The sequence below is a fragment of the Corapipo altera genome, unplaced genomic scaffold (genome assembly GCF_003945725.1).
Source record: "Corapipo altera isolate COAL_440 unplaced genomic scaffold, ASM394572v1 349, whole genome shotgun sequence".
Lineage (NCBI taxonomy): Eukaryota > Metazoa > Chordata > Aves > Passeriformes > Pipridae > Corapipo > Corapipo altera.
In genome coordinates this window covers 1,044,483-1,066,814 of record NW_020884997.1, presented here as the reverse complement: position 1 = coordinate 1,066,814, position 22,332 = coordinate 1,044,483, and the positions used below count along the sequence as shown (strand labels likewise).

Sequence of the window (22,332 nt, the reverse complement as noted above, 5' to 3'; positions counted from 1 at the left end):
CAGGCCCACGTGCCAGCTCGGCCAATCAGGGAGGGGCTCAGAGCGCTTTAAGAGCCGCGCGCCAGTGAGCGCGCGCTGCAGCAGCGGCCGCGGTGTTGCCATGGAGACGGCGGCCGGGCCGGTCTCTATGGACACGGCGGCGCGGCTGCCGGGAGGGCGACGGCACGCGCTGCTCGCCGTCATCGGGGAGATCGGGACGGAGCCGGAGCGGGGCGCGCTGCGCGGGGCCCTGGAGCGCGGTGAGCAGCGGGGGCGCGGGGAGGGCCCGGGGCGGGGGCGGCCCCTGCCCCCGAGCGCCGCGGGGCTGCGCGTCTGCCGCGCCGTTCCCGCTGCCGCCTGGGCCGAGGCGGAGCTGCCGGTGCCCTCCCCGCCCTGCGGTACCACCGTCCCGCCGCAGGGCTTCGTTCCCGCTCTTCCCGGAGGGACGGCGGCAGGGGTGGAGCCTCGCAGGCAGCGGCTGCGGGAAGGGTCGAGGCGCTACTGGGGCCGCGGGACGGGGGCGGAGGCCGCGGGCATCGGGCGAGGCCCCGCGGGGTCGGGCGGGACTCGGGCCCCCGGCGCAATGCGGGCCCGGTCTCTGCGGCGGCAGGCGGCCTCCGTGATGCAGCGACCCGGCCGCACCTGCGGACAGCCAGGCAGGACACGGCTGTAGAATTTTTTTCTCCCCTGAGCATTCCTTTATTTGCTTTAGTGACACGCAGTTAACGCTGTTTTCTAATGTCTTAAAGCTTGAAGGTATTTCATGGTTCTCTTTCCCCTCGATCTCTGTTTTATTAATGGGTTGATGGATTGCATCTTGTTTCCATCTTACCCCAAAGTTCTGTCTTCCTGGAGGAATTGTCTTGTTGGTCTGTTCCCTGTGGTGCCAGGGACAGCTGTGAACAGGGCTCTGTTGTGATGTGGCTTCTCCCTGTCTACAGAGCAACTGCATGAACCAGAATAAGGGAGGACAGGCCACACTACGCTTCAGGAGTGACACAGTGCAGGATAGGGCTGTCATAACATTTTGCTCCTTTGTTATCCGTATCCTGATAGCACCCAGAGGCCTCAGCAATGAATTAGTCTTTGTATATTAGATACAGTGTTGTTTAAAATTAAGGGAGGAGGTGGTGAGATGGTAGTTCTTCCTTTGTGTCAGTTTCTGATAGTTTCTAGCAAAAAGAGAAGGGATAGGTGCTCATTTACATCACGACCTTAAGGGAATCCCTGTTCCAATAAGCAGTTAGTACATCTTCAAGAAAAAAGGTCACAGCCTTCTGTCTCTGTGTGCACTTCTCCCCCCGCTCCCCATTTCCAAGGCACATTGATTTGAAAGATGCCAAGGATAAGTTATAACTGTTGGCCAAATTATATTATTAGAGATACTTCTGTGACTGTTTTCCTCTCAAGCATCAGCAGTACTGAGGAACAGATGGACAGTGCGATTTAAGAGAGGGATGGGTGTAAAAATGTCAGATCTTGTCTAATTTCTCTACTTCATATTTTCCAGCTGTCTCTGCTGGCAGGCCACTTACTAGCTGCTTCGAGAGGGGTGTTTCATGCCTTTTTCAAGAGATGGTTTTAGTCAGTAGAGGTAGATGAGATTATGACAATTTGGCCTCTGAAAGACCCTCTTTGAAGGGGCTACTGCTTCCTGCACAACAGGGTGATCATCTTCACTTGGCACTTCACTGAACTGATGTGCCAACCTACACCCTTATCCATTCTCTGAAACTTTGAAATAGTGACAAATCAGACTGTAAACTAGTGGATTTCACTCTGATTCTGCAGTCATATGGTGATAACCTGGAAATTCCCATTGCAGAGGAAAAAGAAAACCATTTGCAACATAAATTGTAATTGCCACAGGAGAAGTAAATTCTCCCATTGGCCTTCACTGACTAGAAACCTGCTGAAATTCTGCCAAGTGCAAACACTTCTTTCATTTGCATGAGAGGGAGCCACTTCAGCAGTATTGGTAATTTACTAACAGTAGAAGTGAACTATTTGGGGAGCTGTAAACCTGGTTTTCAATCTTTCCTCTGTCACTGACATGGAGTAGGACCTCCAGCAAGTTAGAGGAGTTTCCCTACTGCGAAATGGGAGAATGATCTCTTCTTGAAATAGACCAAGATTTGCAAATTGGAAGAAAGAAATGAAAAATGAGAATGGTTAAAATGGCAGCGGAGTCTGGAGATCTGTCTAGTCAAACTATTACGATTTGCAGATGTCTGTACCCTTGATTCAGAGACTTCAAGAAATGTGGAAATGGCACGCATATGGTGATTCCTGTTTCTTAAGTGTTAGGTGCTAGAGAGGGCTCACATGAGGGTTGTGCGAGGGTAGAACAGGCTGCTGAGCAGTGAATACAAAGGAGGAAAAAGCTGGGGTTTGTTTTATGTCTGTTTTGTTGGCTGTGGCACCCTGTCTGTGCAAAAACCCCCAAACAAACAACAAAGTCAACACCGAAAGAGATTTTTTCAGTCTACAAATCTCTTACCCCGACTGATCCAAGAAGTATGTTTTATCCAGACTTCTTTCTGTACCTTGGTTCAGGAGAATGCAATAGTGACTATAGAACGTTACAGAACCTGCTTTTTTACAGGTGTAGAGCTTTGTAGGCTGTGACTTTAACCTTGGGATGCTTGAATGACACTTTTCCCAAAATGCTGTCTAATAAATAATGGTCTTTTTTTCTGTTCCTGTGTGACTTTTGTCTAATTCTGAAACCATATCTGGAAGACTAGGTCTAGTATTAGGAGGAAATGCCAAATCTTTTAAGCCACTTACATCAGCAGGAAATAAAACATTCACAAGGGCATAAGGAATGAGATGGAAAACTGATGAGTCACATGGTCCCTTACCCAGGCTTTTCACGTGCAAAGAGCTTGAACATTTAGAAACCTTATTATGGTATAGTCTGCACTCTCATGGCAGAGGATTCTAATCAACAATGCTCTGACTCCTGTGCCATGGAGTGATAAATTGGAATTGTGGCAAACTGGGAGAGATTATAAGTAACCTCAGACTACCTGTAGGGGAAAAAGGTTGAATAAATACAACAGTGAGTGAAATAATTTCACTCTTCCCTTTCCTTGCTCTGAAAGAGCATCTATTCTTTCTGCATCCTAGATGTAGCAGTACCTCAAATAGCACTTACTGCTGCAATAGGACACGATGACAATGACACAGCAGCTACAGTCAGCAGGATTTGCCCTGCAGAGCGCTACCTTTTTCCTGTCTAGGTCAGAATGTTCATCAGTACTGCATTAAGATGCTCTTATACTGGACATTTGTTTAAACAATTGTGCTGTCTAAGAGTGTAGCACAGAAAAACATTTTGTTCACCCTCTTGCTCCCTATCTTTTATTACATGTTTCATTTGTTTGTATCCCACGTCCAAACTGAAAGGTGCTGGTAGGTTGTTTGTCTTGTTTGTTTTTCCTGTTTTGCTTTTTTTTAAGTTCAGAGGGTTTTTAAGTCTGCAGAGCAGACTGTCAACTAACAAATAAGCTCTATTAGTCTGCTGTGTCAGGTGTCACTAGCAAAAGAAACAAACACAAAGTTTTCTTTAGCTGCTAAGGCCCTGAGACCTGTGTGATGCAATGATTACTAACTCTGTCTTGGTATGTGTAGAAAGCTGGAGCTTGTGTCCTCGAGGATCCCGTCCTGCCAGAGGCTAGCAGAAGCTGTTGCACAACCTGGAAAACTAGAACTGCAGTAAATGGGAATGATGTCTGCATGAAAAATCAACACGTGTCCCTTGACAGAAAGCAGATATCAGAGGCAATAAAACTTTTGCATTTTATGCAAGAGAGATGGTGGAAGAACTCTTAGGGAGGACCCCAACAATAAATACTGGGGCTGAAATTCTTATTTCAGTTAACCTTAGAAGTCTGGCCTTCAACATCTGTACCTCAGCAGGCATGAGCGCCAGAGGCTGGAGTAGGGATTCATGCTGATATCCTGGTTTTGTTCATGGTGCCATAGTGTAGTGTTGCACCATCTAGGAGAGGTTCCTCTCTACTGGGATATGCAGATCTGTGGTCTGTAGTGTTTGGTGTCTTCTAGAATGTACAACTGTTCACACTGAGGTCTGAAGGTGACTTCCCCAGTATGGCTTGGTGCCACTTGCTCTGGGAGCAGACGCAGCTTCCTGCTGTGATATGAAGGCAATTAGCTTGCAAAGACTATATAGATTAAAGAGCAAACTCAGTGGGATTAGGGGCTTTGAAGAAGTGATTAGGCAGAGCCAGTTGTGGGGAAGCTTTTGTGACTTGGAGGATGCACAGGCGATACGAGCAGAGAAACTGGTGTCTGAGCTGTCAGTAGCATAACCAGCCAGTAGCCCATCTCTACAGGTGACCAATGCTGGACAGCACAGAAGGTGTAAAACTAACATTATGTATTTGCTTGGTAGTGTAACTTATTTGGCCTCATCCCTTGTAGCTTGTTGGCTTCCCTTGCCTGAAGCCCAAGTTGAATGAAAACTTTCTCACTGCATGTCCTTCAGGGAGAAATGTTTTATGGAAGGTAAGCAACTTACAGCCCTCTGCTTCTGAAGGCTTTCTTGATCCTAAGTATGCTCATCTAGAAGAGCATCACTGGTCCTTGTCTGTCCTGTTAACTTTTTCTCTGTTTGCATTTCTGGAGTAGATGAAATGACAGCTCACTGTTTTGTTGTTGTTTTTTTTTCCCAGGAATTCGTTCCTGGAACATTAATACTCTCTACTGTGACCTGAATCAGCAACTGCGGCTCTTTGTAACCCGACATCTGGCTCAGTTTTCTTCCGAAGTCAAAGGTCAGCTTTTTGGTTTATAGGCATTAACTTTTACTTCTGTTGGATCTGGGGAAAAAAACAAACCAAAAAAAACCAACAACAAACAAACAAACAAAACCCAACAACAACAAACAAACAAACAAGGATAAAACTGATTGTGATTCAATTAGTGACTTGTTTGCCCAGGATTCTGCAGAACTGAATGCTAAAGAACCATCTTAAAGGTATGTTTGATGCAATGAATTTAACTTAGAATTACATATCTTATTACAGAGAATGGTGTTGAATAGAAATATGTGCTGTTTAAAAGCCTATTAAACCAGTAAGTCGGAATTCATCTGTCCATCTTCTGTACTTTATTGAGGTGGCACAATACAGTTTTACTTCATTAGCTATTTACTATCTATGTGAGTAGTATGTAAGAGTAGTCAGATGACTTTCTGAATTCCTCTTCTTGAAGGCCTATCTCCCTTTCTGAGAACAATGAATAAGAGCATTATAAAAAATCACATTAACAGTTAGAAAGTGTGCTTACCTAGCTCGATAAAAGCTTTAACTCTGATTATAATACTTTTACATAATGTATGTTAAGTTACCATAGTAAGCACAGATGACACTGTTGTGAAATCTATTTTATATAAGACTGTCTTATAGCTCACTGTATGTTTTACACTGTTGTCAAAGCTTCTGAATGTATTTTTCCAGTTGAGAAAGCTGTTCTCCTAATGGACAGCTGTGAAAGAAAGTACCTGGACTCTTCTCAAATGTACCACTGACTGAGAGGTCTCAACTCTCCTGTGACTTTTTAACATGGGAATGAAAAGTTGCCCTCCTTGCAAGGCAATGTGTGCATGTGTATGCATTTAGGGATTAAAATACTCTGTATGAAACATATCAATTGAAACACTCAGCAGAAGATGTCTCAATTTGAAGCAGCTGTAACAGGGCCTGTGGTACAAATAGACCAAAGCACAAATAAGATACTGTGAGTATAACATTTGCCCAAGAATTCTTCTAAGTCAGAGTTGAAATATCTGGATTAATATTAGCAAAGTGTATCCCATTCACTTCCCTTGCTTGGTTTCTGAGGAGCAAAGGGTGATGAACGTGTTGCCAGTCTATGAAGACAGTTCCATGAGGGATCTGAGGAACTGCAAGTCTGTTAACCAACTATCAGGCCTATTAAGCAAATCAGCAGCAACTATAATAAAAGGCAGGATTTGTGTCTACCTGGGAGGAGTTCTGCAAAGGGAAGTTCTGCTTTTCAAATGTCTTGTAGCTCTTTAAAGAGATCAGCAAACTTACAGGTAAGTGATTTAACCTACCAGGCAAAAGTGTTTTGGGACTCTTAAGTCCCTGAAGTCTGTTTAAGGAAGCCTGTAGGCCACAGAATTAGGGGCCAGGCTTTGGTATGTAGAAGTTACTGAGAGAAGGATGGATAGTAAACAGAAATTCTGATGTAAACTGTCTGTATAGACTTGGTCCTGAACTGGAGGCTTGCAGCTTAATGTGGTACTAGGCATGCTGCCACTCTTCGTCAGAGCCCTTTGCCATCATTGTACAGCTGCAGAGTTTCCTGCGGGACTACACATTCCTGCTAGCTCTGCACAGGATCTCTTTTCTCTAGTACATTTTTGGGGAAAGGAAAAGTGTAGCCAGCTCTCAGCTGCACCTGTTTCTGATGTGCTTAGCAGTAGACTTAACTCCACGAATATTAGCAACCACTTTCAGTTTGACTAGGGGATTTAAAATAGCTCAACAGCCATCCCAGTGATCTTTTCTTTCAAATTATACTTTGTGTTGGTCTTCAAAAAACTTTTTATAAATAGCTAATGACATAATTGAAAATCGAGTGATTAAAAAAATACCATTCAGGTTGAATTTGATGGAACAAATTCTTGAAATAATGAAACATTGATATATACTTTTCTTGCCTCTGTAAAAGGATTATGAGAACTATTAAACACTTTTGAGTATTAGCTTGCATTTTTCTTTGCAAGCTTAATGCTTTATGCTGAAAGCCATGAGGGTTTGTGTAAGAGTCTAAAAACTAGCTGCCTTGCAGGAAGATGGCCTTCAGGCTCTGAAGCCTTTCATGTTCAGCCTAATACTCATCCTTCACATCCTACTGATGCCTTTGTTTTACATTTAGTGCCAGATGAGGATACATCTGCCACAGCTCACTGAGAATGTGGCAAAGTTACATTACAGTTCCTAAAGGCAGCTGCCTTTTTAGATGAACACTCCTAGAAGGCTTTTAACTCAGACCAAGAGAAGAATCTGTTTTACTGCCTCTGTGGAACATAGAGGCGCCTACAAAGAGGATGGAGGCTTTCCCTTCACAAGGGGCAGACTGCAAGTTGCATTGGGAGAGTGTTCAATTCAGTAGGAATTTTTTTTTTTCTCCTGTGAGAACAGTCACAGGAAAAACCTCCCCAGGGTCATGAGTCCTTTATCACTGGAGGTTTTCAGGATGTAATTGGACAGGGTGCTAGATAATACAATTTATGTGTCTTTTCCCATGAAAAGTTGAACCAGGTTATCTTCTGAGGATCCCTTCCAACCTGGGCTGTTCTGTGCTTCTGTGAATTCAGCTTTGCAACAGTGAGAGGACAGGGAGTTTTACTCCTGGCACAAACCAGGTTGATATTAAGTTACAAATCTGATAGGACGCAAAGGCAAATACACAAGCCCACCATGCACATCTTAGTCTCAAAGTCTGAATTTGATCTTCCTTTTACAGTAACAAATATAGGTCAATGTTTTTACTTGTGCAAGTGATTCATCTTCTTCCTGGAAGGTGGAATGGCTTGGAGTGTCAGTTTATGCCATGTGCTTTTTCCACTGCACTGCTTAGTTAGTCTTCAATGATCAGTATCAAGTGCATGACAGTAAAAAAAGCTGCCTTGTTTATTCAAATCATAGCTTTTAGATAGTACAGATGATCAGGTTGTGTGTTCAAGCAAAAGCTGTTTTAGACAAGAGGCAAAAGACCAATTGCTTGTGAAAATTAAATTACAGTGAAAGTGTATGTTCCTTACAGCTGTGACCTCTTGCTAGAGAGACTTCTGTAACATAGATCATTCAGTGATGGATTTTATTCAGCTCTTGGCTGTTAATAAAAGGACTGCTATATCCTTAATTTGCATGTTCAGGTAGCAAAAAAGTCAGTAGCTAGCACTATTTTTTTTTTTTTTTCAGAGATGCAACAATGATTCTTTGAACTTTGGATGCGATTTGTAGTCCTTGAGCAATTAACTGTCCTGCATCTTTTGTCTGCCAACATACTTCTGACCAGAGAAATACCAAAGTGAGCATTTGTCAGCTTCTGTGCTTCTTCCTTATGTGTTTGAGGGCTGTATTGGTCACACTGAGCATGACCTCAAAGATCCCATCAATTGCAGTCTCCTAAAATACAGTTTCCCATGCTGTAAGTGCAGCCCGTGTTTCTTGTTGGTACATGTGGCTGCAACAATCCCAAGCATTGCTCTTTCCTCCTTTTCAGGTTGTCTATGGATACAGTGAGCAGCATGAATCACAGTGCAGACTTACATGACATGCCTTATGAAATAATGATTGCACTATATCAGTACAACCTTTGAGATTTTGACAAGCTTATTTGTTTTTTATTAAGAAGTAAGGTCATATTTTCTGTAAAACCATGCTGATTGACATTAATTTAGTATTCTATTTGAATCTTTAGTGCTGATGGGTTTTCCAGTCTTCTAGGACTTAAATGCCAGGGTGCTGGAGTTCAGATTGGAACCTGAGAGCTTCTTAGTCAGTCTTAGATCCTGTACAGAAATTATCTTTTTGCATTTACTTAGTCTGATTGCTGCAATCTCCCACCACCATTACTGTTAAAATTTGATCATCTTTAAAATATATTTTTATTTCTTTCAAATACAGAACAGGAATATTTACTGGATATTTTTGGCTCTATTTGACCTGCAGAGCTTAGTTTTAAAACAAGAGATAGCACAAAAGCGAGAACATGAAAGACCACATATATAAAACTTAATTTCAAGATGCTGCTTTTACCATCTTTAGCAGATGTTTTAATGGTAAGAGAGCTACATATCCTCAGGGTTCTCTTTGACAAGTAATACTGGTCTGCATTTCACACATCTGATGCCAGCATACTGACCCTGCTTTAGTGGCTTGGGCCAAAGAGTTGTCAGGCTTAATCTGTTTGCCTTTTGTATTTCAAACTGTTCCTTTGTTCCTGCCATGAGTGCTGTGGTTCTCACTATGACACCCAAAAGTTACAGGGAAGATAAGAAACTAGAGCCCCAATAAGCTATTTTGCACTTCAGCTGGGCAGAGGTTCAGCATCAACAGTTTCTTGCTTTTGTGCTGTTCTGCCCAAATGGTGTTACTGACTGAAAGGGCAAATGGTGCTTCTTTTGCCCTAAAATTCATGTAAGCTTTAAACTGACCCTGGGCAACTCACATTTCTGTATGTATTTATTGTATATTTGAAATTGCTGAGGCTTCAGTGAATCGTACAGATCTATTCATGGGAAGCATCATTCCTATGGAAGAAGTGATTTTTCACAGCTGCTCTGGTTCTGTTAAGCTCCTCTGCTGAATATTGAGGGGAAAATTCTGTTCAACTTTTTAAAAGCAAGTAAGATCAAAGGAAATGCCTTACTGGTTCAGATCAGGGGTCTACCAAGCCCCAATGATGGCCCTTTCCCCCTCATAGGTCCCTCCCTATCTATGCACAATGCTAGAAGGAGGGATGTTCAGACCATGAGCAACTCCTTCTAGTAAAAGCTGTTTGATTCCTCTTGAATCTAGACTCTACAAATGCTGTCTGCCTCCACAGTCATGTGTAGCAGTACGTTTTTGAAATTCACTGACTGTTATCTGGAGAAGAAATTCCTCTTCTATTTTTATTTGATCTAGCTTTCCTGGGTGCTCCCTAGCTTCTACCATTTGAGAGGTAATGACCTCATCTTCTAGCTTTGACTTCTTTTCTATTTTATTTTTTTTCCTAAATTGGAGAGTTCCTTTTGAGACTATTATGATAATGCCACTGTTTGAACATTTTAATCATTTTGGTTTTCTATGCTAAACCTGAATTGATAGACACAACACTTTATGATCTTCATAAGGAGCAACAGCATGCATTGTTCTCCCAGATCTTTTTCCCTCATGGAGTTCATGAAACTTTTAAAGAATTGAAAAAACTGATCACCTGCAAACAAGGTCCATTACTTATGAACTTTAGCAAAATATTGGGTTCTTTATTTTAGTGAATACTCAGTGTTACTGCCTTTCTATAATTGTGGGCCTTATTTATGGCATGGTGCTTATATGATTTCTTGTAATAATTGAAACTATAAGATTTCCAATTCTCATCCTTAACTCTTGTTCTTGAGTGATATCACCACAAAGCAAACCGTCCTACCTGCACTCCAGACTTCAGCAGTATCTGGAATCTGTCTGGCTTCCACAAAACTGGGCTGAGGCCTGTGCATGGCTGGCCCAGGGGCTGGAAGCTGGGGCCTCTTGATGGAAAGGTGCAATGACAGTTAGGGTTCAGCATCTGAGTGTGCAAATGGCATTTTTTCTGACAACTCGGGCATTTCAAGGGTTGCAGGTGTGGTTTTTATCAACTTTATATAAGTTTTTTTAATTTTATTTTTTTCCTCAGCAAGACACCTGCCATCTTTTAGTATGTAACCCATTTTAATGCTTCTGGGGATTTTTTTGTTGTTGCTGTTGGTTTGTTGGGTTTTTTTGCCTAGAGATGCATTTTCTTTACATTGATGATGTAGATTTATTCTCTGTTCATTGTTTTTTAATAAGTGTTCAAAAGTTCTGAGTGAGCCAGTTAAGAACAAAAAAAAAGGGTGGGGAGGGGACATATGCTTCCACTCAATACCAGCAGAAAACCAGCAAAGGCTGTTGAAGATATTTTCTCCATCTTGTCCAGTGTCTGAGAGCTGTTTAATTTTATAATGGTTAATGGATGATCTGTATGATGCAGAACAGTTCTTTAAACCGTGCTCCAGTAACTATTTCATGTTGTCCATCACAGTAGTTGTACACAAAATAAGGGCAGGGGGGATGGTTGTTGGTATTTGTGGGTTTGGCTTTATTTTTTTGTGTGTTGCAGTGACATATTTTTAGCTTGACAAAGGCAGCATTCTCTTGATGGCCATGTGCATTGTAAGCACAGCAACTGCTGTGACAGAGGGACCTCCCAAATAAGACAAGTTCTAATACATGCTACTCTTGGAGTCATCATGTTGCTCCATGTTTAGCAAAGGTGTTAGAACTAGAGATACTTAGTACAAGTTAATACAAGCTTTGGGTGGTTTGGGTTTTGGGTTTTTTGGTGTTTGTTTTTGGTTTGGGGTTTGTTGTGAATGCTGCTGGGATTCTGGCATCAGTCACATCTAGATTTTGGTAAGGAAAGCCTTGTGAATGTGTTGTGTATCGTTATTTTGCTGTAGCTCTATGCACTTTTCTCTAGTATCCCTAATGCAGTGGCTTAGAATAGGCTTTTCCAGTCCTTGTCAACTGGACCTTGCTAAGGCAAACAAGATGAGCCAAGGGGAAGAAGGATTAAGTAGGAAAATAATCTTTAACATGTGACAGTTTCAGCAGCTGTGTATAATTTTCTGACAGATTTTTTTGATCTGTTTCCCTCTACTGTGCTGTGAATGCAGCTCCCCAACTCATTTCCTTTGCTTTTAAAGAATCCCTGGTACTGGTGTGGGCTCCTGGACTGAGTCTGTGATCAGCTGCTCTCAATTCCTGTTTACCCAGGTTTTCCACTCAGCTTAGTAGCTTTGGGTGCTCCATGCTGCTGTTGTTCAGGGGCTGAGGACCAAGGCTGAGCCATTACCGAATGCAGTCTCATGGTTTGGCTCTCAGGTTCTGCTATACTTCCCATGGTGGCTTCATGGGGTAGAAAGCCAATCACAGACAGCAAATGTGCCCTATCTCACTGCTTCAGCGCGGAGTAATGGGTGGCATTAATGTGCCAGATGCCAGAGAAACAGGCCATGCCATCAGCACTAGGTGCTTGTGCACCCTGGCAATGGTGGCAGGCCCTCAGCAAAGAGGACAAGGCTGTAGCTGCTGCTCTGCTGCACCCTGCACAGCCAGTGGGACCCAGCGGAACTCCTGGAGTGGTCTCATCTAGAATCTGAGCTGCTATTTTGGGAAATAAAATCTTCTAAGTCCATATTCAAAAGAGTGGAAAAACAGTGTGGACAGCACCTGTTAATCCTATTTTGCACTGAGATTAATTGTTGTCATGTGCTATTGTAATTTTAATGCCATAATTCCTATCTCCTTAGAAAACAGATGCCCTACAGTCTGACTAGCTCTGTTCCAGGATTTTGCCTTGCTTTATTAACTATGGCATTGCTGGAACATGTGCCTCTTTTTTCCCCCTGTAAGAATTTAACATTTCAGACCAGAGGCACCATTTTCCCCTCCTGATCTGATGTTGCTTCTTTCCTGGGTAATCTGAGATTATGTGCTTTTTGCTTGATACTGAGAAATTATGATTTTCCTTGTGCTAGAAAACCAGGAATTCTGAAGTGGAGTTAATGGGGATCATTAAGGGCTTGTACCTTGAGGTTGCTTTTGAAGTACCAACTTATTTTCATTCTCTTCTATATAGTGGAATGCCTTGCTGCTTGATTTGGAAACTTTAGGGGATTGTGTGGACAGGCAATCAGCTTTTCTTGATTTCTTGCTATGACACATGTTACTGCAGAGGATCCACACCAGATCCCTAACCCATCTGTAATTCTGTAATTTTTTTTCTTTTCTTTTCTTTTCTTTTTTTTTTTTACTTTTTGCTTTATCCTGCTGGTCTGTGTGAAACAGTAGAGGAAAATAGGTCAATTCCTGAGCTTGAGCATTGGAATATGAAGAACACTGCAAAGAAAATTTAATTCACTACCTGAAGACAGTCTCCTGTTTTTGTTTTAAACCAAATGCATGTTTTAGGTATTGTTTGTGGGGTTTTTTGGGCAAGTGTCATTTTTGTGTTTTGTACACTTTTAGGTCTTTTAGGTAAGGTGTTCTTCTTTTATTTAAATGCATCATTGGTCTGTTATAAACCATGGGTAATTATCATAGAATCTCCTGAGTTGGAAGGGACCGACAAAGATCAAGTCCAACTTCTGGCCCTGTACAGGACATCCCCAACAGTCCCACCATGTCCCTGAGAATGTTGTTCAAATGGTTCTTGAGCTCTGGCAGCCTTGGGAGCGTGACCACTGCCCTGTGGAACCTGTTCAGTGCCCGAGCACCCTCTGGGGGAAGAACCTTTTCCTAATATCCAACCTAAACCTCCCTTGACACAGCTCCAGCTGTTCCCTCAGGTCACAAGAGTGAAGAGATCAGTGCCTGCCCCTCTGCTTCCCCTTTTGAGAGCCTGATGAGCTCTGCCCTCACTCTCCTCCAGCCGAATAGACCAAGTGCCCTCAGCTGCTCCTCATATGGCTTCCCGTCAAGGCCTTTCACCATCTTTGTAGCTCCCCTTTGGATGTTCTTTAACAGCTTTAGATCTTTCTTATACTGTGGTGCCCAAAACTGGCCCCAGGACTTGAGGTGAGGCTGTCCCAGTGCAGAGTACAGTGGGACCATCACCTGGCGATGCTGTGCCTGATGCCCACCAGGACACGGTTGGCCCTCCTGGCTTCCGGGGCACTGCTGACTCATATCAAACTTGCCATCGACCAGGACCCCCAGGTCCCTTCCCACAGCTGCTCTCCAGCCTCTCATTCTCCAGTCTGTCTGTACATCCAGGGTCACCTCACCCTAGCTGCAGAATCCAGCACTTGTCCTTGTTAAACTTCGTATGGCTGGTGAGTGCCCAGCCTTCTAATTTGGCAAGGTTCCTCTGCAGGGCCTCCCTGCCTTCGAGGGAGTCAACAGCTCCTCTCAGTTTAGTATCATCAGCAAACTTACTCAGTATCCCTTTGAGTGCAGAACCTGAGTCATTTATGAAGAGGACTGTGCCTAAACGGAGTACTACAGGCACACATGTTAATTAAAAGAAAATATTCAACATAGCCAAGAATTCCTGCTATCATGGGGGGAAATGGTAGAGAATAAGCTTTCTGCCATAGATGTTCTATATGGGGCTCCTCTGCTGCAGGGGCAGTGAGACTGCTGTGGTGGAAAGCTGAGCCAGTACAGGTCACTGCTGTGGTCGACCTGCTCCCTCTCCCATCCTCCCTTAGGACTGGTGTGTGTGGGAGCTGCTGGCAAAGCTGTCAGTACCATGCTAGTGGGGGAATTCCCGATGCACACATGCTTATTTGAGAGTAAGTCTTCACAAACCAGACTCTGTTGATATAATTATTCAACTAGAAATAAACCAATGCAGTTATTTTCTACTAAGAATTAGTCCTTATACATGACACAGACAAAAATAATGCTTGGTGAGGTTTTTCCTTGTTTTTTGCACTTTATCTCCATGGATAACTAACTTTCCAGTTTTGCAAGTTTCTTCGCTCAAAGCTCCTAGAGTTGAAATCACCACAGTCGTGATTTCTAAAGTTAGAACTTGCCCCATTAAATTATTACTCGTGCTTCTAAAACCAGACCTTGTGGTTAAATGTTGGCAGTTCATGGAATTCAAAATCTTGAAGTGCATACAGAGGCAAAGAATAACTGGGTTTGTCCTGGAGCAATCTCTTTTATCCTTCAAGGACAGAGGGAGTACATTGAGCTGAGCCAGTCCTGCTGTACTGTCTGTCATACAGAGTGATTTGAGGGGTCATGATCTCTTTGAATGGACCTTGAGAGATTAACCCTTTAATTTGATAGAAAAGGAAAATAATGATGAGATCATTGGGGAAGGGTTGGACCTTTCTTCAGGACACAATGTAAAACAAGCATATTTTGTGGTTTTGTTTTCTTTAGTACTTTGTGTTCTGGTAGATGTGAATATTTTTGTTTTCTTTTTAAAAGAAATACTAAGTTTGGGCTGTCCTTGAGGTAGTAGCTTGGGAATAACTCAATGTTTTGGACTTCTCAGGCCTTTGTTAAATGGCTTTGGTAGAATGCATTCTGAATCCATGTAAAACAGTAGGGATTTCCCCTGTGATATTGGTCTTTATTGTTTTAGGATAGTTGTGCTGGATGAGACTTAAATTTCTGATAGTTAAGAAAACAAAAAGGAAAAGATCTCTGAACCTCTGAACAACATAATAGGACAAGGATGTATTTCTTTCAGATGACCTGACCCCACTTGTTTTATTCAGATTTTTGTAAACTGAGGCCTATTCTGGATTTTTGTCTGCCTTCACTTTGACAGTAGCTATTGTGGAAATTGGTAATGGCTATTTGCAATTTGCCTTCAGGTAAGTGAATGGTTTGGGTTTGACCTAATCCTGCTTCTTTGCCTTTAAAATTCTAGTGAGTTCTAATGATTCTGTAGAAAAACCTGCAGTAGACAGTTAGACTCCTATAAAGAAAATTCTCCTGGGATTACTGTTATGAAGATGGCATTTGCTTGTATTTTTATTCCTCTTTCAGGGGGATGAATAATTCAAAGTGGTTATTGATTTTTTTTTTTTTTCCCCCTTCTTCCCCCTCCTCCATTTGGTTTCCCTCTCTGGTTTCAACTGAGATACATCCTTGCAGGAAAGCATGTGCTGCAGTGCTGATCTCATCATACAGGAGAGCATAAACCCAAGAAGGAATAGTGCCTGAAATGGTCGTCCTGTTTGATCTATCTCTAAAGAAATTTGCCTATTTCTCATATTTTTTATTTTTCTTGACTAGCAGGTCTTATAAGCAGAAAGTAACTAGTAACCATAACATCCCAAACATACACACAATTTACTAGCACTAGTTTGGGGGGACTAACGTTCTATTCGTGGCCGGGCTTCACGAATGAAGATTTGGGAAGGGCTCTACCCACGTTTCTACAAGCACACTGGTGGCTAAAAAGGCCAATACGAGATAGACAAGAGCGGTTGCAAAAGGCACAGCAGAAAGACTCCTTAGGTGGTGTTGGCAAGACACGATTCTTTCTGCATTGTCTTTTCTCCTCGAGAGTGATCCTGCTGCGTTCTCAAAGGCATCAGCAGCGTTATAGATGGTGTGTCTCCAGAGCTCCCGATTGGAGGCCAGAGTAGACCAGTTATGGTGATCAACCCCTGGTATGGGTTAATAAAAAAGTACCTTTTTTTTTTAAGCAAGTCCTCAACAGTCATTGACCCAGTCATGTAAACATGGCAGTATATCCAGAGTGTTGTCACTTTCCCAAATTTATGGTGTCTTGGAAATTTTACTTGTGCCACTGCTAATTCTAAATCCCACTCTACCTTCTTCCTGGCCTTTCTCTGTCAGGCTTAGCTCCTGCCTGCTATTTGCATCATCTTCACTGTTGCCACTGAAGCTTGTTGCCTCTTTCCTAGGATACTGCTGTGATTTTGTCAAGCTGTCCTACCAGTGCCATGTCTGTAGAGCAGCATGGCATCTGCTGCCTGGACAACTGACAGGGCACCTGCTGAATCAGTGCCTCTGGCCTGACACTGTGCTCTGTAAGAATGTTAACGGCCTTTGCGCCTCCCTTCGGGCATTGGAGAGAGTTAAAACAGCAGGTCCCCAGGAATCCAACCCTTCTTGGGGCAGCTGGTACCTTTTACAAGAGATTACTGTCTGTTTCAGAGAAGGATTGTGATCTGAGGCAGTTAGACATGTCTGGAAAGAAAAAAATAGAAAATACCCACTGCAGGAAGAGGAATCTTGCACCAGGTTTTGACTCTTGTAGCTTCTCTCACATTGCCTTGATTGCCTGACTTTCTTTCAGTGACAGACTTGGCTCATCCCTTCTCCTTTGCTCTCTGTGTCTGTGGGGAGATATAGAAAACTTTGCTGTGTGTGCATGCCTTTGGGTGCGGGTGCTGGCCCTGGCCCGGACTGCTGAGAAGTACAGCCAACTCCAGCGCTGGTAGAAGGCATGGGTTTCTCTTCAGGTAGATGTATGCTGCTTATTGGAAACACTTTTGAAGAAGACTTTCCTTGAACTTGGTGTAATTAGGAAAACACTAGGGTTTTATCCCAGTGTCACTAGGAAATCACTGGGATTTGATCCTGGTTCCTCTTCCCTCATTGCCACTCTTCTGGGTGCTAAGGAGTCATGCTCCACTCGTACAGAGACACACTGCTGTTCTCACTGTGCTCTGGTATTTGCCTCAGTCCTTCTCTTTGTGTTCCTTCTGGCTTTTTAGTACTGCTTATGTTTGCTCCAGTTTCACAGCCTTGATTTATAAACCTCTTTATCCTTTCCACCGAGAGTTCTAGACAGGTCGTCTTCTGTCATTTTCCCTAAAGCTTTTCAGTTGCTGAGTTAAATTAGGATCACCATTTTTAAAACCTTATTTTCTGGGACAAGAGGGATCAGAATGTTGGCGCAGAAAACTCACAGGGTTCATGAATTTGTTTAAAGTAGGAATTGGAAAAGAGGCTGGTAGCAGGTGCTGACAGTCTCTGTGGACCTGCATTAGGGATGCTATTACCACAAAAATAAAACCTTATTTAGTGAAGAAAATGATACAAAAATAAATGGAATGGATGACTTGGGCTATCCACCTTTAAACTTGCAAAATTCCACATTAGAGCTGCTAATTCTCAATAGCTCAGATGATAATCACTCCTTGGACCCTGAAGCATTATGAAGATGAAAGTATCATTCTCAAATTAAGGAAGAGGACCCTAAATATGTAACTGTATTGGACCTGCAAAGCAGCTGAAAGAATAAAATAATTTAGAGATCAAAGGTTCCTTTAAGTAGAACTATACAGACAACCAAAGGGTTGTCACTGCATTTCAGAAATGGTTATTTAAAAATAAGAAAACTTGATAAAATATGAAACAAACATTTCGTCAGAATTTAAGCAACCAGAGAGATTAAAAAGATACAAATATTTGTAAATAAGAAAGGAGATGGGAAGTAGGGAAACCTCACTAAACAGTTGCAGAGAAAGATGCAGTACTCAGCAAAAACAAGTATCCTTTAGAAACATCCTAGTAAAGCCTGTAGAAAAGAGTAAAAATTGCTGTACCTAGACAGAAATGAAGATAGTCAAGAGGATTTTAGAAGTGATTTGCCTAAGACTTGAACAATCATCGGTTCTTTTGGTTGACTGAAAGCAGATAACCTGTGGAAGTCAGTAACTGGATAGTCAAAGCAAAAAAATCTTCCAAGCGGACAAATGCAAATAAATCCTTGTTCTTCTCAGCAGTTTTTCTCTGTCCTGTGTGCAGTGGTAAGAGCTGTGTGCAAGGAGAACTCAGAAGCTGGCATGCATACTAACGGAGAGGTTCGAGTCTGTGCCGTTCAGAACTCTGCTTTTCAGACAGAAGTGTGGGGAAATGAATACATTTAACTCAAATTTAATACCTGGGCTGCTCAGGATGGGTCAGGCCATGATTATTCTTTGTCCCAAGACTTTTCAGAAGATAGTATACTCTTCATTAGAATTTCTTCTCTTGTTAAAGGCTTTGGCCTAAAGTTGTGAAGAAAATCAAATGTATTTGAGCTTAAGACAGTGGGCAGTTCAGAGCTGTTGTTCAGAGAAGCATGACCTCTAGAGTCATTGTAAGTCTTATGCTTTAGCTATAGTTTTGGAGATCTCATACCTCATAATGCCATAGCCTTCACTCGTATAAAAATGTTTTAAACATCACAGTAGAGAAAAACATGGAGATGTGTCCCTGGCTCCACCCTCAGCTTTGAAAATAACAGAAAAACATTTTAAGAAGAGACTTCATATTTATGCTAGCCTGAGGGAAGAGCCTGTCTATAGCTTCTTAAAATTTATGATCCAGAACATTCCTGACAATGCGATACTGACTCAGGTGTGCAGTGATGAAATAAGTGTTCACACTGTTAACAATTTCATTCCATATTTAATTCCATATCCTAGTCAGAAAGGAACTACTCTTAACATCACAGGATGCTTTGAGGCCTTTTCAAAGCCATGTGGACAGGGAACAGAATTCTTCAGCCAAAAGATGGGACCTTTGTTTCAAACCATAGTGATTTGGTGACTGTTGTCTGTTTGATAAGATGGACAAAAGTGTTTTGGGTTTTTTTAGCATAAGTGGAAAAAGCTCCACCTTTCTTTTCTAATTCAGTAGCTAAAATAAATCTGTCCTTGCATCAGAGAATAATAGGGTCTTTATTTCCATGTTTGAATGGGGTTTGGAATTGAACATCAATGAGCCTCACCTCGGTACTGGTTCTGGTGTCTGTTCTGTGAGGTCCTGTAACTGTGAGGCAAATCTCCTGATTTCCTGAAGGACTGAAGAAATTGAAATGTTCCTGATCATAGCTCCGTAGGTCTCCATGGCTTTAGAAAGGTGGAAGTTGAAACTAGAAGCTCAGTGCCCTCTTTTTAGGAACTGGAAGAGCCTTGAAGATCGGTGAGCGCCTTCCTTGTTAGTGCCCTTTATCTTCTGCTTTTGATTACTATTTTTAAACTTTTTGTTAAATGATAGTTTGTTGTTTTCTTCACAAGCTAAAAAGAGATTATCTGCAACTTTTAGCTGCTCATGAAGGCAGGAGGGCTGCCTCAAAGAACATGTGTGCAGGAGGCTTCTTAGGCCCCTTCTATAACAGGTGTGGGGTAAAGGCAGCAGCTGCTTTAAGAACCTCTTCAGGTTTGAAAAGTGTCTTACTGGTCAAGCAGTATACATATACTGAAGAACTGTGCTTTGTGAAAACCACCATACCTCATCAGTGACTTTTCTTTGTTAAAAAACACTTGCAAAGTACAAAAAGATGCATTCCAGTTTGCTGTGGCCTGAACATGTAACCAAGAGTGGAAAGTGAGAGGTAAATTAGAGACAATAGATGCATCAGCCTTCAGGCATTAATTTCATAGAGATAGCTATTTCTGATGTCAATTCTCAACAGCAACTGGAAGATGCTGAATTTTTATGGCATATAAAAAAGATTTTGAGGCAAACAAAATAAGAGCATGCCACAATATTAATGAAACAATGTCGTTTCCATATAAAACAAGATCATGGACGGAAGATAAATTGGCCTGTTTGTATATTCAGAAGCTTTTAACCCAGTTGTGGGCATCAGACTAGTTCATGCTTAAAAGTGTACTTGTATGACTGTTAAGAGGAACAGATTTTGGAACAATTACTAATATCAGGAAATGTCCTAATTAGACAGTAAAATCTTATTTTGTGGCTTGAAATAGACTGTATCAATATAAAAAACTACAGAAGGAGATCTTGCTGCTCTAAATATCCTGCTAGGGGCGAAATTTGGTCACTGTTGCAATGGGTGTAGAAGAGGAAAAGGCTGCAGAGTTGTATGTCACTGTATGAAATGGCCTGAGATGTGTGCCCTTCCTGTGAGTGCAGTGTGAGCTGTCATCCTGGAGTGCTCTGAAAAATCTGGTAGTGGCAGTGCAATTTCCAACATAGATCACTTCTAGACCAAGGCTATGCTACCCCCCTCCCTCCCTACCTGCACCAGTGGCACTGCTCTCTGAAGTGACAGACATGTCTCAGTGTTGTGGGTTTATTTGGAAAGTCCTGAAGAACTGCCCAATGGATGAAATTGTCCCTGGGCTACCACCTGGGCAGTGAAGTGGATGATGCTGAATATTAAGAAGCCTGGTTTATATGAAGCAGGAGTAACAAATACATCCTCCTGCTTTGTCTTCAGCACTGCTGCATAGCAGTACCTTCTAGGTGATATCCTTTCCTCACCTTGTGCATCTTTAAGCTGAAAAAGGGGACTGCATGTTTGGCTTGCAGTCATCTGCATCCCTACCTGTTTACTTGGCTCTTTACTTCTGACTCCTTATTCACTTTGACTGTGCAAATCTCTCCAGCTTGTGTTATACTGGTTATAGTGGGATGACAAGCACAATGGGTGGTGACAATGACCCTGTTTTGAAGAATGTCTGTTGTGATGCACAGGGGATGAGAAAACGAATCTGAAGGGATGATGAGCAGAGGACGGTGGAAGCGTGGACAGCAAAGGTAATGTATTCATTTTAAGGGGATAGGAGAGGGGCAAATATAGCCTGTATACATCTGGGGAAAAAAAAGCAATTAGGGAGGAATCAGTCCAGTTGTGCAGGGGTAGTATTGTACAGGGAGTACACTACAATATATATGCTCTTCTGTGGCTTCATGGAAATCAGTAAGCTTTTGCTGGCTGATGGCTAAAACGTTTTCTAAATCTAGATTGAATATGCTATTCCACACTTATTATATTAAGGATTGACATAAATGTCTTCAGGCTACCAAAGAAAAAAAAAGCCAACCTGGAACATGCAGCACTTTTTAAAAGGACTTGGAGGGACCTGGGCACCACTAAGATTAATGTTGAATTTGTGTTCTCAGTGGATACTGGCAGATGTTATCCTGATGCTGTTTTTTACCATGGTGAAGGAGGTTCTTACCAGAACTTACTGTTAGAAGAAACATGCTTCAGATCTGTTTGGGGCACATTCTAGCCCACTAGGAGGGGTTCCCAGTCACCACAGCTGACTGACTGGCATCAGCAGGTTGCTGGTGTCACTGCCTGAGTATTAGAACTGTCAGGCAGAAGTCTGGGACATGACAGATGTAGTGAAGCAGCTCAGTACCTCCCATAGCATGGAGCTATTTTTTAATAGTTTGTCCCCTGAGAATTTTTTAACCTTTGGTCTTCTTAAATAGGGTGTTAAGATGAGGATATGTTACCTGTGCGAAACATACAGAAATCTAAGATGTTTGATTCCAGTGTAGTAATTTTTCCTGAGGTTCACAAATATTTGCCACTGATTGGCATAATCTGAAAGTTACAGAAGGTTTAATTTTTTTTTTTTTTAATTTTTAAAACTTATAACAAATTCTGGGATATTTTTGTTCCTGAGCATTCCATTGTGTCTTGAAAAATCACCAAGTGGGGGACTTGCTGTAGGGCAGACAGGACATCTCCAGCTTTCACAGTTAATTCTGGAACCTAGAAGTAAGCTGGGATCATGTGTAAGGCATCAGGGCACTGAGAGTGGCTTCAGATCTTGCTATGGAAAAAAAAAAATCACTATTGCCGACTAGCACACCATGGAGTAATTTCAGTGCTGTACTGGGAGACCTGAGCCCAGCAGAGCAGGAACGAGGAGGCACAATTCTCTGCAAGTGCCATGGAGGTCAAATGGGCTGGACACTGCTGGTTATGAAACAAGTTGCAAGGTTCTTGGAAAACAAACATTTGTCTGAAAACGGTGTTGGAAACAAGTCTCCTGTTCTTGCCTCACTCATTCGAGTTCGTGGTCTGTCCAGTGGGGTCCGAGGTCACTGCTGACCCATCCCTGTGCACCAGCATCCAGGTGCTGGTGTGTGGTGCCAGGCATCTCTGTTCCCGCCCGGGTGGCCAGGACTGTGCCGGGTGGTTCGTGTTGCTCGTCTTTAACTGGAGGAGCTGCTCTGGAGCTGGAGCCCGGCGCGAGATTCCAGTTTAAGAGTCGCTTAAGCCGAAGCCTTGCCAGGTGGGATGGGGAGCACCCTTCTGGGCAGCCCGTGAGGAGCAGCCTGATGGTAGGGTGTAGAGAAAAAACGT

At 42.5% G+C, this 22,332-nt stretch overlaps 1 protein-coding gene across 3 annotated transcripts in view; it reads left to right on the top strand.

Moving 5' to 3' along the window:
- The first annotated feature begins 112 nt into the window (after positions 1-112).
- The window catches only part of MAP1A (microtubule associated protein 1A), a 57,171-nt gene continuing 34,951 nt past the window's right edge, over positions 113-22,332 (top strand). For 2 of the 3 annotated variants that reach the window (XM_027666671.1, XM_027666673.1), the window contains exons 1-2: positions 113-239; positions 4,680-4,781. In XM_027666671.1, the coding sequence (XP_027522472.1) occupies positions 128-239; positions 4,680-4,781 (214 nt within the window). In that variant the 5' untranslated portion in view covers positions 113-127. Of the gene's footprint in view, positions 240-4,679; positions 4,782-4,901; positions 4,985-22,332 lie in introns of those variants that run through there. The other variant, XM_027666672.1, reaches the window with a different exon arrangement.